The sequence below is a fragment of the Epinephelus moara genome, chromosome 20 (assembly GCF_006386435.1).
Source record: "Epinephelus moara isolate mb chromosome 20, YSFRI_EMoa_1.0, whole genome shotgun sequence".
In the NCBI taxonomy this organism is placed as follows: Eukaryota; Metazoa; Chordata; class Actinopteri; order Perciformes; family Serranidae; genus Epinephelus; species Epinephelus moara.
The window spans coordinates 20,897,915-20,914,364 of record NC_065525.1 but is presented as its reverse complement, the minus strand read 5'-3'; the positions used below and the strand labels follow the sequence as shown (position 1 = coordinate 20,914,364).

Sequence of the window (16,450 nt, the reverse complement as noted above, 5' to 3'; positions counted from 1 at the left end):
AACACTAACAAAGCATGAAAAGTCATTATAATAATGTAAATTTTCCTACACATATGGATGTCAAACATCATTTTCTAAACACACGTTAAAAGAATAGGTCTGGGGGTCCTTAAATAATGAATAATAAAACATGAATGGTTTAGTAGTCTGTTAGTGGACCTCCTCCTTCACACAGGTCAAACACGTAACTTTAACAGACTTTACGACACACAGGTGAGACTGCCATCTGGTGGACGGAGGAGAGACAGATGTTAGAATTGTTCAGTGAGTGTGGATGTCCCCTGAAGCCCCTTAATGCCACGTGAGGGGGGAAATAAGTGAGTCGTCATGATGAGAAACTTCCTTAAAATATTGACTCCATCTTTTAAAGTCTGTGCATAATATCTCAAAATAATGAGAATGTTTCTTAATATTTTTAAGAAAGACTTTAGCCTACCATATGGTGAGTCAAAGTATTGAAAGTTTCTCTTTGTTTTGAGACAGTAAGTCATTATTTCAATAAAGATTCTTATAATCATATTAAATAACTAATTTAAAAATGAGAAATTTTTTAAAAAACAAACAAACAAAAAAAAAAAGAGGAAATTACCTGGAAAGAGTGCATAAAAATTATAATTGTTCTGTAACATAATTTAAAAATGTGGTAATAGTAATAATTATGATTTTTTTTCTTCTTCCCTATTTTTTTTCTATAATTTCTATAATTCTAAAATGTCTTTAATTTAACTTATTTCAATGCCATAATATTTATATAATTTTTTTCAATTTGTGGGACATTTCTTACCAAGATTGGTAAGATGTAAGATTGTACCTTTTCCCATGTTTTGAGAAAAATCACACCAATTTCCAGAGGGAGGTTCAAAGGTTTAGATCCTAAAAAAGCAGCACAAGAAAAGTGATGTCGCTCCAGGTTTTAAAGGATTAATTTTCTTTTTATTAATTTCTTGCTAATTTTTCAGGTCATTTCTTCTTTAGTGGCTCATTGCTTTCTTCCCATGTTTTTAAAAGAAACCAAGCCAGTTAGCTCCGATTTCAGGGGGTTTTAACTGAAAAGGAAATCCGAAGAATTAATTGTCAAAATTAGTTTCATACCTCAGTACCTGAAAGATCTGACACAATGTCTGACACAGTAGCAACATATCGACACAGTTCATATATTTTTTGTTTTGTTTATTTCTTTCTTCAAGTTACAAGGGAAGCACATTTATTCATTTTTTGCTTTTTTAAAAATCAGGGATATCTCGACTTGTATCCTGGACAACAGGGCTTAAAAGACAAAAATAAAAACATTCAAACAAAAAAATTATAGGCATCAAATATATGTGTCTCATTAATAAAAAATACAGAATACACTGATGAATCCAGATGATCCAGCCTGGACAGTGGTTTGTTTTTCGTTGCAAATGACAAATGACTGTGACATCATGTAGTCCTTGGACCTACAACAACATATATTTGGTTACCGAGGCTAATTAGAGCCGTTTTAACAAGGCTGCTTAACAAATACATTTTTTCATCTCGTCCAAAAAACTGCGACATGCTAGTTTTACCAACTTGTGTTAATTCTCAAACGAAGGTTAAGCCTTTTCAAAGAGATCCTGATATCACTTTAAAAATGTATAAATGGAGTAGGCTACCAATTAAATGTTTGATTATAATCAATTTCTCTCCAAAGAAGAAGAAATAGCCCATTTTAATGGTGATAAACTAAGATTTACATTTTTGTTTCCTTCCAGAAATAATGCAGGACACAACCTGATCTGCAATGAGTGCACGTTACAAACATGCATCAAGATTCAAGCCTGCGCTGAAACACATACCAGTGTACCATCATGAAATTTAACAGTAAACTGTCACTGCTCTGGTGAACACCTCCTCTGCACAGGCGCTAACACAACTTGAACTTCTCTCAGGGGGTAAATCAGGACTGAAGCTTTAAACTCTTGTGTCTGAATTTAAATTTAGTCTAAACTGAGACGTCCACTCTAGTGTTTGACACTTCGAGGAACATTTATCTTCTCACCTCGGTGAAAACTCTTTATCCCCAAATCCAGTCTGAGGAGGATTTTTGTTCTGAAACTAAGCTCGTAGATCCCTTAGATTTGGTCCCACTATTTTTAAAAGCAACAGGCCTTCAACAGCGTGACAAAGTAAATGCGACTGTGTCGAATGGCTGAAACAAAGAGCACTTCTGTCTGACGACGTAAATCATCTTTGATGGAGACATTTGCATAAGAAGGGGGTGCAGGTGGAGCAGGGGTGCAACATGTCTGTGAAGGATTTGATTCAACAAAGAGTCATCCCACAGACAGAGATGTATTAATTCTCCTCATCTTTACAGGACAGTTAGTCTTAAAACTAGTGTATTATATAAGTATCAAACAATACGTTATGATAGGATTCACCACCCGCAAAAACAAAACAAAAACAAAAACAAAAAAAACTAACTATCCCTACGCAAGTCAAACACCTATTATAGTTCAACACAAGCAATAGGCAAAGTTAATAAGTTCAATAATTCAACAAGGACCTGGATAATCTCCACCGAACCTGCCCGGCGCACAGGCATCCTCCCCATTTCTACAGCTCCACAAAGCCCTACACAACTTTACGTCTGTGTCATGCCACAATATACAAAGATACTCAGAGAATGACAAACACTTTCCTAAAACGGAGAGGAGGAAGAGGAGGAGATGGGTGTTGAAGAGGAGAAGCATCAGGACTGTGAGACTTCTCTGATGGTTTCTGCTCAGGGGTCAGTTCAACACAGGTTTGTAACACGCCATGATTCTCCCTGGATTACATTCATGCATGCACACACACGCACACACACGCACACACACAGACACACACACACACCTAGAGACACAAACACACACATGCTGTGGCGTTGTCATGGTTGATGCATTGGTAGTTTGACAGTGTGTGTGTGTGTGTGTGACGTGTCAGCAGGTTTGTCCAGTCAGAGAGGCCGTCTGCAGCCACGCCAGTCTGTACACGATGAACACATGACCGCACTGTGGCCTTCAGCTCCTCTGAAGTGATGATTGTAATGGCGACTCCTCAGGGCAGCAGTGTCAAAAAAACATAAAGGTGACGTTAAACAAAAATGGGAATCCACGCTCTTTTAAAGTTGGGACCGCTCAGGAATCGCGGATTGTCGTGCTGCAGTTCTCTGTCAGATGTCCGATGTTGAGTAAAGTGTCCAATAAAGACAAGAAAAAAAAAAAAACTTGAGCCCTCCTTCCTCCTGCGTCGGCCTCAATGCTCAGTCTGGACTTCAAGCAGTGTGAAAGCCTCGATCGACGCCACTGAAAATTGTGGAAATGACTGATGATCTCCTTTCTGATTTTAAAAGGCTCTTGGGGGTGAAGAGGAGGGCGACGGGGCAGGTGGTCATGAATTCCTAAGTAAGGGTTAATATTCTGCAATATCATACTGCAAATCCTCGTGTAGCAATAAAAATCCTTGTGTTGCTGTAAAAAATTGTCTTGTTTAAATATGAATATAGTACTGAGTTTCTGCTCTTTAGGAAATGACAGTCTGTTGTGAGGCGAAGGGGACGGGATCTCCCCATTCACTACAACTCCATGTCTTGAGCCTCGTCCTCCGAAAAGTCTGACATGGAGCTCTCAGAAGAGGAGTCGCCCCCTCCCTCCTCCTGCTCCTTTAGAGCCTCCTCTGTGGCGTACTTCTGGATGTACTCTGAAAAAGACAAACAAGGAGGTCATGGGAGAGAAAGGTGCCGTGACTGTGCTACGGATAAACCGTGGTCACAGTTTTACCAGTGGACAAAATGATCTTAACTCAAGGTCCACTTACTCACATGTTCGGCCGCTTTCAAATCACACACTCTTCATCCGCAGACTGAGTCGCCATGATTATATTTCCGAAATTAATCTATTAAGCTTAAAGGTCCAGTGTGTAGGATTTAGAGGCATCTATTGGCAGATTTGGCTACCATAGGTCTCCTATGAAGTTTCAGTTCTGCAACCTCACTGCTAGATTTCACTAAATCCCATATACTGGACCTTTAACTTTTAATTCAACAAGAATGAGAAGTCCTGCAGATACTAATGGAAAGTTTGTACATTTCCATTTCCAGGTCAAATGAGCAAATTTAATCTGCCAAAAAAAGTGTCATAAAAAAATGTGTTTTCATAACATGTTTTTATGCACATTTCAAATTTGTGCAAAATAAATAAACAAAACACCAGAAATACATTTTATCCTTGGCTGAGGTGAAAAAGTTGGTGTATCCATAAAAAATAAAATGCATACATGACACATTTGATGGCGGCATATGAAAACATCAGATCATCATGGAGTGATAAGGAGACTGTAACTTTCCTCAAATGAATATGTGAAACATTAAGGCCATATTTTACTTCACAATTTCCACATCGCTTTCCACAATGAGGTTTGACTGGCGCTCTTTTTATTACATCATCTTGTTGCGCCCTCCTCCTCTAGAATAATAAATGGCATCCGTGTGAAGAACCAGCAACAAAAATAGTTTATCTCAATGAACCAACTCCTACATACATAATATTTACATATCAGTTGTGAATGGGTACACATTTTCTTTGGCAGATTTTCTGGAAACATCTGGATTTTGAGCTGCGAGTGTGTGAACCTTGAGTTGAGACCATTTTGTCAGCTGATGTTTTCACCAAGTCTGGTCCTCATTAAATTATCTACTCATTACAAACAAGTAAAAGTCCTAGTGTTGTTAAAACATAATCTGTTTACATTAATATTCACATGCACACATACCCTCTGCATGTCTCTGATATGATATAAACAACTGAACAACTGAATTACAGACTGTATTTTAATTGCAGGTTGCAAACATGTCTGACATGGCTTATGATGATATTTAGGCTTCAACAATGTGTGTTGAATCCTTTTAGCTTAAGTAGCTACAGTTGCTCCTTGCAAAATCACAGTTGCATTCTGGGACTGAGCAAGATCGAGAAGAAAAACCAGAGTACTCTACGCCAACCATAAACATATTTTTTGTATCTGAACCTTTCATCCACCACTTCAGATTTTCGGTGCGAGTCACCGCTGTGCTACCTTTGATCTTGTGTTTATAATCCTCCGGCCGGTGCAGGTACATGGCGGCTGCGTCCCCGTTCAGAGGGTCGATGGGGTTGGGGTAGGCGAGCAGCTGAGGGAGGAACGACTCAAAGATGTTGGTCAGGTCTGGTGGACGTGGAGAGAAAGATCAGTCAGAACAGAGCGTAATGGCTCAAAATCAAACAGCCATGGGGGAACTAACAGAAGGCATCTTACACAGGGAAAATACGTTCATTGTCCAGGACAGCAAGACGCTGCATACGGTTTATTTTACCATTTCAACAAAAACAAACAAAGAACAATGGCGTCTGCAGCCTCTCCTGCACTGGTAGAAAAACCACAAGCTCCTCCCAGTGCCTGCCTGGCCTATATCTGCCTACACATATATGTAAACTCACCTGGTGCGTCCAAACAGTTTGAACCAAAACTCAACAACATAAATCAAAAAATATCAGATTATTTAATCTTACAAAACAATGAGTATTTCTTACACAGAGAACAACACAGCTGCTGAGAAACATCAGTAGGCTGGAAGAGCTGTCATTACTCCAACACTGAGTCATTTCATCATGATCCACTAGAGGTCTCTGTTGTATTGAAATGTCCAATGCAAACAGCTGTATAGCTGCACAGTTGTATTGTTTTCTGGTCAGGCATGATCAGTCTCAGCACTGAAAGCGTGAGTAAAGAATTTTATTCAAATTTATAGTAACTTCAACCTTGCTGTGAATGTACATATACTATGTACTGTAGCTAAAACAACAAAGATCAATATCTGACACTGTGTCTAGACAGGAGCTGTAGCATGAGCAGCACATTAACAGCAGCAGCTTCAGTGTGCTGTCTGTGCCTACACAGGATGCGTTCAAGCACACTGATGAGTGTAGGTCACCAGTGCTTTGGCAGTTCTCAGAATGCAACACACAATGGCTTTAGTTACACATTAAAAATATAAGAAAGCAAAGCTGAAGCATAAAAATACCCTTTAGGTAACATTTATGCAAATACAGAGAATGTTGTTGTGTCTTGTCTCTTCTGCAGCTGAGGAGGACCATTATGTGTTAGAATTAAACAAGTACCGGATTTTCTCCAGGGATAAACATCAGTCAAATATCATGTTGAAACCAACTATATTGAATATTAGGATGTTTTAACAACATCATTACAAAATCGTGACGCTATTTCAATTAAGATTTAGATGAGATTACTGACTGCGTTCTTATATTTGTCAGCTGCTCAGTCTGTTAGTCATCACAGCTAAAGATTATTATCTGTGCTTACTGCTTGTTACTGCGGTGACACACCACCCCCACAAAATACGCAAGTACCTATCAGGGTGTTTTCACATACACAACAAATGTCTACCTGAGAGAAACAAATAAACATAGTTGTTCCCTCGTCAGCTGATGTAAATCTCGGACCTTTCACTCTCTTTTTCTTTAAAACACAGATGGTTTTAAATTTTAAAACAGCGCATCCTTTCCCATTACACTTTTTGAAACATTGACACTGTTGCAATAACTATCATATGATAGGCCAAAACACACCAATGGCGCCCCTATTATTGTCAATGTACAATCCCACACTGGCGGCAGCTAAACGCACAGCACTTTATGCCACTGTCCTAATTCCAGCCTCGCCGCCCCCAGAATTAAACACATTTCTCCCCCACTCTACTTGTATATACCAGCTCACATTGCTCTTTTTTTCTGCTCCTGTGGCAGCTTGACCCCTCTCCTCACCATGGATGCATAAAGTAAACTGTAGCTGTTGCTGTCTCGTGTGTGACAAAGACTAGATGACAAGAGACTCATTGCTGGGGTCTAGAAATATCCCGAGCTAAATGACCCACGATCTCGTCATTATAAAGACCATGGTCAAGAAGATATTGCCTGGCAATCAGAGCTCTGGACTTCAGCTCTTGAGGTGAGAAATCAAGTTTAATTAGGGGCTCTCCGCACATGATTTTAAGCTAACCCAGAGGTGGAAGAGGTACAGATCTTTCAGTAAAAGTAGTATTAACTTTGTGTGGCCGTCTGTTAACGAGTTGCAGTGCAAAGCTAGGGGCAGCACTTGACGTACTTCACATGACACGCCACACCACAGCGGGGCCAGTGTGTTTTAAGCTTCACAGCTTGATCAAATGAGCTATAACTGAAAGGCCCAAAGACTGAATCTGGACACTGTTCGACAGAGGTTTGGAAGAGTGTTAGGTTCACCAACACATTCACTTTCACTTTCACAAACAGATACAAAGTGAGAAAAGTCCCCTCCAGGTGAGTGTGTCCACCACGTTCTCTTCAGAGTCCTCTCAGCCTCAGGACTTTCTTATCTATCAGTGCGTGACCTCAATACAAGCAGCAGTTATCACTAAAGTGTAAGCTGATTAAACCGAGATGCTCTGCCTGAAGCTGCTGTAGAGGCTGCTCGCTTTGTGTGGGGTTTTTTTTATTGGCTATCACGGTCGATCAGTTCAACAAAGCCGTCACAGTGAGAGCTGTGGCTGTGACCTACCGTAGAGAGCTGTCCATGTCTGGTTAATAACATCTAAACACACGGTTCCTGACCTGAAAAAGAAACAGCACTGTGAGTACAATATAACAGCCCTGCAGAGGTTGTCAAAGCAAAACAGGAGGAGTGCGGTGTGACATGAACAGGGAAAAAACATCAGCTTTTCCTCCACTGTATGAATCATTTCTTATATGCCAAACATGAAGATAGGCTTCAGGCAATAACATTTATAATTATAAACTTATTTGCATACAACACCCAGCTTGTTGTCATTAAAATTAAATCACTCTTTGTCATGTTAACTAATTAAATTAGTATATAAAGCAATACTTCATGGAGATAGTCACTGCAGAGTGATATCTAAACACTGAAAACAACTTACGCTTCATCAATGTTGGGATGAAAGATTTTATTCATGAATCCTGTGACAAAAGAAGAGGCAGGTTTTATAGATTGTCGAGTTAGATTTATTATGGAGATTTCAAGACTTTGCCACAACACCTGCAGAAATATTTCATACCTATTGATGGTGATTTGAAGGGGTATTTATCCGGTAGGTCCACTCGGACCTTCCACACACCTCCTTCGTACGCCGCTGGGAGGAAAATATAGATCAATTGAAACGTATTCCCAAACTAAAACAGTGTCACACACAAACAGTTTTATCCAGAACATTAAAATGAATGTTTTAACTCACAAAGCACACTGACTGGATGCTGATATATTGTACAGTACACTGGTGAAATGCTGGTCAGTAAGAGTGTAAATCAATGGGAAAATCTGCATATTCAAACTCACTTCCAGGCGGTCCGTGGAACTTGACCACAAACTCATTCAGTCCACTGAGGATGGTGACCTCATGCTTGCTCTCAATGCTGACGTCTGGTTAAGGAAAAGGCACACCCAAAACACAGGCAGCAGAAGAGGCAGGACATTCAAACACATGTTCAACAAAAACAGGCTGTGAACTTGTCTGGGCGGAGGTCAAACATTGGATCAATAACATGAGCCACGGCTGTGAGATCAATAATTCAGTGTCAGACAAAGCCGACCAGCGGACAACAGGTCCCCTGTACGGCAAAACATCCTCACACTCAGCACAAAGTAACTCATTGAACATGTCGATAGCTTTCACTCTTACAACCAGACTACAACTGATATCACCTTCACTCTTCTTAATATACAGGAGGAGACAGAGCTTCAACTGTCCAACTCAAACTTGTATTCTCTGTAATAAATACACCTACAAAAGGCTCAGTTCATTAAGCATAACTGTGCTGCCGTCACTCAGCTGCGCTGTGAGGACGACTCATCTGTTCTGCAGGTATCTGAAGCTGGAGAAGATGGGAGGTGACTTGGGTGGGAAGGATGTGTCATAATCACAGCTTGTGGTGACAGAGAGAGACATGATACCGAGTCAACTGCCTGACAGCCACACAAAGGTCGGGCGTATCCAGTCTGTGTGAATCTGACACAATGACAGATGCAGAAAAAAATGTGCAAAAACCACACGACATAACTGTTCATCATCCTGTCATAAATCCTTCTGTCATCTCTACCCTAACGATCTAACCAAGGTAACGCAAGGATGCTAATTTGGCCAAACTGCTGGAGCACAATAATAACTCTGGGTAGCTTGCCAGCAGGCAAAATAACTGTAAACCAGAGGAAAAAAAGGTTTAAAAAGCTCAGTCACTCAGAAGGAAAAGGTTTGCAAACCACTGAGCAAGAAGACAGAATAGCTCTAAATGTGATCTGAGGCAGCGGGTCCTAAAATAAAATCTGCTATAGATGTGGATTTGTAAAAATGTGCATCTCTCTCTTATTGCTTTCCCCAAGGGTTTTCCATAGAAACCCAAGCATATGCTCACTCAAGAGTAATGTAACTACCCAAGGGAAAACCTTTAGTTTGAAGAAAAGCTCACAGTACAAAGCAACGTTGTATGTTTTTTTCCTTAACTTGTAAGTTTAGTTCTTATGACATTGAGTTCATCAGATCTAACACCATTTGTTAATTTTACCTACACTTTAAAAAGACAACATCTGCATAAGACCATACGACAAAACATTTGGTCCAGCCCAATGTGCGTCTTGGACGTACACTGATGTTTGTGTCTCTTGTGTGGACAGTAAAATAGTCTGTCCTCTGTCACAGTGGTTCAATCTCACATATTTGATTTAAAGCCACTACATGAAACTATGTATGGCATCTCCCATTGAACAGTGGTTTGGAAACTGCTAAAACAAGATCCACACCAGCAAGAACTGATGGATCCTAACATGTTTTCCTCACTGATTCCCACTATCTATTCTTAGATCTCTCATCCATACTTTATGATGGCATCAATAAAACAAAACAATAATAACTGTCACAAAAACAATAAGCTTTCTGTGCATCTTTTCACAGATGACAGTGTCCATGATCATGCCTACGGTAAAAATGTACTATGTTATTAATCACCATGCAGCACTGCCTTTATATTCTCCAAAGTACATAAATGATTTTAAGAATACCAGTTTACCCCAGCATCATTAAGTCTGTCTGTACTTGAGCATGTTACATGGAGCTCCTGACAGAACCACACGTTTAATATAGGTCTTACTGACAGTCTCAAGTGCAGGCTGACAAACATCAGCATTATAATGAATTAATCATAGGCTCAAAGACTTGTTGATATAAAGATTAAATAAAATATGTAAATGTTTTATTATTAAACTGACTGCTTATATGTCTAATATTTTTATTTAAAACTCAAACCTTTTAACAACTTTAAAAAATTACTTTAAACCCAAATACTCTGCACATCTGACTAGTCTTTATTCATCAATGGCGTCTGAGGTCAAAGGTTTTTAAAAACTGTAAACTTAATACTTCACCCACAAAATGACCATTTGTGTATCAATTAGTCATGCCGTGTTACCTTGAATTTGTGAAGAAAACTTTGCTTTTCTCACATGCCTCCACAGAAAACAGAAAGCTTATTGATTCATTAACTGATTAGGGACCACATTTAACAAAGAAAACTATGTCAAAACATCTGTTTACAAACTTTCACACAATTTGTGCAGTATAATCCAAGTCTCATTTATCCAGTCATATGCTCAGTACTTCCCAAACACATGTATTTTTGCTAAAAAAACAAAAACAAAACCCAAAACGTAGGAGTTTGGCTCTGAGAGAGATAGCATGGATAAGTTTCAGTTCAGTTAGTGAATAGTATAGTAGTATTGTAGTAATAGTATTTGAAGAGTAAGATTTTAGCAAAAATGCATGTTATTAGGAAGTACTGAGCATACAACTGGGTAAATGAGACTTGGGTTGTACTGCACAAGTTGTTTGAGAGTTTGTAAACAGGTTTTTTAATTTAGGTTTGCTGTTGATAAATGTGGCTCCCAGTCAATCAATTAATCATTATGTTTGCCATTTTCTGTGGAGGCATGCAAGACAAAGTTTTCTTCATTAACACACGTCATGACTACTTGACATACCAATTATATAATTATAAATTATTCCATTTAACATACTCAATTAAAAAGGACTAAAGCTACACTCAATATCTATGCCATCTGTTGCAATGATTATTTTTATTTTCTAATTCAAATTTTAGTAACTTTTCTAATTGATCGAAAATGGTGTAAAATCCTGTTCATGATTTACCACAGGCCAAGGTGACCTCTTAAAATGGCTTATTTTGACTGTACATAGAACCCAAAACCCAAATATATTTAGTTTACCAAATAAAATAAAATAAAATAAAAACAGAGAAAGACAGGGAATCTTTACATTTCAGAAACTGGATTCAATAAATGTTTAACATTTTCACTTGATAAATGACTCAAACAGTTATCCTAATTGTGATGAACTGTAAATGAATATTCTATTGCTCCACTAAAAAATGAATATACTACTTGTTTCAGCACGAGTTGTGCCCTGGTCCTGGTAACAACTTGTTAACCCACTCAGCCTCAGTCCCCTATACAGCCGAGTCCCTGCCATATACACACTGCATGCTCCCAGCCCCCATCACGCTGCATGTGCCCCTTACAGCACGCTTGTTGTTCCTCGATCAGCTGTGTATTAAGCCCCGCCCTCTACCATAATCCGGATGGTAACAGGCTGACCAATCAGAGGGCAGCATCTCGCTGCAGGACAAAAACAAAACAATTCAGCTCACGCTGTCAGAAATCCTTTCATGCAAACTTCGGCTGATAACTGCAAATAATTAGAGATAATACACAAATACTCGACGATTACTTATTTTAATAAGACCACAGCAGGCTGATGTAAACACACTGTAACATAACATCATGTGACGTGACACCTTAAAGAGTGTTGAGGGAAAATGTAATTAAAATGATAATATATTATTCGCTCACCCCTTTAATTTAGCATCGTTTAAATAGATAAAATCATCATTTGGCTTTATTTTTTATTATATAATTTGTGGTAAACACGTCAACCGTGCTTATTCACTATAAATATAATTTATGTTTTGTTTACCTGCAATTTGCAATGTGTGTTTATATTTGGGCAACAATTTAAAACGCACGACATTTTAAATCTGGTTTCCGTTTTTTTCTAACGTTAAATAATGTAACGTTACTTAGCCGTTGACTTTGTCATTCTATCAAAGATCGTCTCTGTTAGGCTGCATCGACCTTATTTGTTCTCTCTTAGTGCTAGCATGCTACACAGCTAGCTACCTTGACGCTAACGTTGCTAAATAATAAAAAAAATAATCATGTCCTTTCAAAGAAGCGCGTCTAAAACGTAAAATGCTCTTCGCTAATCCTTAATATTGTGTTGTCAGTCCGGATGGACCACATATTTTTGGCTAACAGGCTAACTTATCGCATCCGAGCTAATGCTAACAACGTTCAAAGCTAACGCAGAGTTTCCATCCAACGTTATATTGCGACAGATTCCGCTGCTAATTCTGGACTGGTACAAACAAGAGCTGCATTGCTAATGTATTAGCAAGCTAACGCTGGCTAACAGGCGACTGAGTTCAAACAAATAACGTTAACTGTGTGTTAGCTTCCTGCTACAGTGAGCTAGTTAGCTAACGTATGTCCAACCGTTGAATCTAACGTTACACACACAGCTACCCATTAACGTCAGTGTTTAGCGTTACACTTTTTTTTTTTTTTACAGAATCTATTAATATCACATAGCTAGCAGCAACATAATACACATCCTCACATCGGTCATCGGGAACAAATGCTACAATTAATCAACATTTAAGAGCTGACAATGAGTATAAAACAAGCCAATCTGTTTTGGCTATTTAGGTTGTTTATGTTGAGAAAAGGATACAGTTTCACCACGTCGGTATCCATTCGCCTCTTGCCCGGACTTGGAGACGACATTTTTGTATTCCTTTCAGAAGTGATCTAAAAATACTGCGGCGATGAGACTACCTCAACCTTTCAGCTTGAAATTACCTATAAGCCCTCTGGACTGTATCTACAGCCTTCCCACGGTGTCCATAAACAAGATCCTAGCTGCAACATCGCCCACTTTTCCTCCTCTCAGTGGATCTTGAGTGTCTCCCTGGCCAGTATTACCTAGTTGTGTCCTGTCCTGAAGAGACTCTTGCCAGTGACATCAACCTCCAGCGACCAGAGCGAGGAGAGGAGGGGCTCAGGTATAGAAGTACACTACACAGAAACACAATCACACTGTTAGTCTATATTTATGACAGTAAATAAAAGTGCTGGGATCATTCCTGCAAAAACTATAGTCGCCATTTAAATATGAGATGTATGTCTGACTTGTTTTATATGAGTCTGGTCCAGTAGTGCTTTAAGATAAGGTGCGTGCATTTCTATCTTGCGTATATCTATGATGAAATTGGAAGGCTGTGAAGTGGAAGGCTGAAAGAAACACTTGAGGCCAAAGTTGTTTCTTCACATGCAGTGTGTCCAAGAATGATATGAATCATTAATACAAACAGAGTAATTTTAGTCTGTTATCCCACGCTTAATGTGGTTAATACCCATTTACTGGTGAAGAAATAACATGTCCAGTACAGTCAGTGACAGAACACAGGATAACAGGCAGGTCATTGTATTATATCATCACATATCATATATATTATATCATCACAAGTAAGTCTCAAATCTTTGCATTGAAGCAGGGGTGTCAAACATACGACCCAGGGGCCAGAACTGGCCCGCCAAACGGTCCAATACAGCCCTCTAGGTGACTTTGCACACCCAATGTTGATGCACATGTGAAGGCTGGGAGGTTTCAGGAGGAATTTAAACAGTGAGAAGATAAAAATAAAATACTGCCACGCTGACTAGAGTACAGCTCTCTGAAATAACCATAAGTACTTTCTATGATCATATTTAAAGATGTTGAACATTGTGCAAACTATTGTCAACCAGCAGCTTCAGTACAAAAGAATCTGTATCAGACTTCTGTCTTAAAACAATATTAGTGGAACCCTGCTGCTGAGGCACTGACAAAATTTCAGATTGTAAGGCAGGGGATGACTTAACTTGCTTCTTCAATAGCTTTTACTTTAGTAGAAAACTATGAGAAAAAGTTACATGGAATGAAAGTGAGTAGTAGACTGATCGAATGTGGAAAAACTAAGACATACGGTTGAATTAGCACATAAGTTTTCTTTCTTCTTTGTTTGGTAAATGGATGAACATTTTCAGAATTTATAGGTTATCATGCAGTGGTTTCAGTGGTCCGGCCCACTTGAGATCAAATTGGGCTGTATGTGGTAAGTCAAGGATAACAAGTCCCAAGTCATGTCCCAAGCCCTAAACTTTGAGTTTCAAGTCCTAAACAAGTCATAATGCCCTCTTTACCAAATGTAGTGCCACTTAAACAACAGAGTAATAATATATTAAATTTACACATATAATGGATGCTTTTTAAAATGAGTATTTATTTGTTAAAACATGTTTGTTGTCAAGTCTAAAGTCATTACATTTGTGACCCAAGTCTGAAGTAGCATGAGTATAAGTCTGGTGACTCAAGTCCACACCTCTGGTTACAAGTACACATACCTAAAACTAATGCAGTGTAATACAACAGTTCTGCAGTATCCCATATTCATGGAAGATATAATGTTCAGTTTTCTGATGAAAGTGTTCCAGTAAAGTGTAGATTTGACTTTATGATCATTTTGGAGAATATGGTTTGTGCTGCTGTTTAATTGTATTGCATTATTGTATTGCATCGGGTGCAATAATTCAACTGCGGCAATATTCAGGAGCACATTCAGTGACAGGCTCATTCCCCCAAGATGCACCACAGAGCGCCACAGGAAGTCATTCCTGCCAGTTACCATCAACCTGTACAACTCCTCCTTCAGAGTTTCAACCGCTCTGAGTCAGTAGACTGGCATTTGTTTTGTTTTTTAACCTACTGCATTTATAATTCATATTTATCTAATGAGTGCAATTATTCAACTGCCACAATATTCCGTGCAGTTATTCAACTGTGCAATATATAATGTATATATCAATTCAACATTCAGTGTACATAACTGTACATATTTCTCATATTTACTCTAATTCTATTGTTGTTTTATTCTACTAATGTATATAATGTACTTAAATTTTCACTTACAGCCTCAGCACAGTGACACTATGTGTTTTATCTTAATATTTTTTTTTTTATATCTTAAGCACTAGTGTTAAACATGGTAGCATAATGCAGATTTCATTTCTATTTAATGTTATTTTATTACTTTATATTTGCATACTTTATTTCATACTCTATTCTTACTTACAATTCTCTAATTCTGTGTTCTTTATTCTTTAACTGCAACGAATCATAATTTTCCCTTGGGGATCAATAAAGTACTTCTGATTCTGATAAAGTGAAAGACCTTACCAATATTTAGTCTCCCCACATTGATATATGCAATTAAATATGTTCCCCAGAGATGGATTAAAAAACATAAACTAATAAAGTGCACTAAAGTGAAACAATAAAACAAAAAAGAAGAAACCCCACTCCACTCAGCTGCTAATGATCCCACTCACATATCACAATCCAAAGCTCCACATCTCATGAGAGAAAACATAGATGACAATTAGTAAATAATATGATAATGAAATAAAGTGGAATAGATCCAGATAAGATGGACTGAAGCCAAATTAAGAATTTCCCCCTAAATCTTCTTGAGGGCTGCAGATGTTGCTTGCCTAATAGTATATTAACCATTGTATTGTGTACTGTTTATTCATATTGGTATGCTACTACTGCTACTTCTGTGAGTCTCTACATACAGTGTGACACTTATTGCATGTCTGTTTGTCCTGGAAGAGGAGTCCCTACTCTGTTGTTCCTAATTCCATGCTGGGTTTCTCAAGTCACAAAGACCTTGAGAGTGTCACATGACCTGAGATGGTTCTTGGGTCATCATATGATGACCTCTTCGGGTCATGTGACCCTTGCTTGTCATACGATGACATCAGCAGGCACAGTATCAACATTCTTTGTTGTGCTGATGTTGTTAGATACATTCTCCAGCCATGTGGAGACAAGATCAGTAAAACTAAATGTCTGACTACATAACAAATGTAAACCCATTGCTTGGCTTGGTATGAGTTGCCTGTCATTACAGGCCAAATCAGTTGGCCCGATTCCGGCTGCTGACACTGCCATCACTGGGCTTTTATCAGAAATGACCTGGCCTAGCATCGACTCAAACTCGGCATACCAGATGAAGTTAGCCAGGCCACATCCGGTTGCCTGACTTGGCTGAGACTCAGTATGAATGAAGCCCCAAAATCGGGCCAAATTAGCTGGCCCGATTCCGGCTGCAGACACTGCCATCACTGGGTAATAATTATCATTTGTTTCTTTATGAGTATGATTACATTT

At 38.7% G+C, this 16,450-nt stretch overlaps 1 protein-coding gene across 1 annotated transcript; it reads right to left on the bottom strand.

Annotated features, from left to right (window-relative positions):
* Positions 1-1,153: 1,153 nt before the first annotated feature.
* On the bottom strand, positions 1,154-13,194 carry LOC126407866 (ubiquitin-conjugating enzyme E2 H-like). The gene is made up of 7 exons (XM_050073128.1): positions 12,911-13,194; positions 8,392-8,468; positions 8,114-8,188; positions 7,976-8,015; positions 7,597-7,649; positions 5,080-5,208; positions 1,154-3,705 (listed from the first exon to the last, which is right to left on the bottom strand). The coding sequence occupies exons 1-7, from the start codon at positions 12,961-12,963 to the stop codon at positions 3,581-3,583; spliced, it is 552 nt and encodes a 183-aa protein (XP_049929085.1). The 5' UTR covers positions 12,964-13,194; the 3' UTR covers positions 1,154-3,580.
* Between the last annotated feature and the right edge of the window lie 3,256 nt (positions 13,195-16,450).

What these genes read in the sequence shown, in the direction of transcription:
- LOC126407866 (XM_050073128.1), bottom strand. Translation starts at nt 12,963, where the DNA reads ATGTCGTCTCCAAGTCCGGGCAAGAGGCGAATGGATACCGACGTGGTG. An exon ending in GTTCCACGGACCGCCTGGAA is followed by an intron (nt 8,189 to 8,391) that starts GTGAGTTTGAAT and finishes TTTTCCTCCCAG; the next exon opens with CGGCGTACGAAGGAGGTGTG. An exon ending in GACATGGACAGCTCTCTACG is followed by an intron (nt 5,209 to 7,596) that starts GTAGGTCACAGC and finishes CACGTCCACCAG; the next exon opens with ACCTGACCAACATCTTTGAG.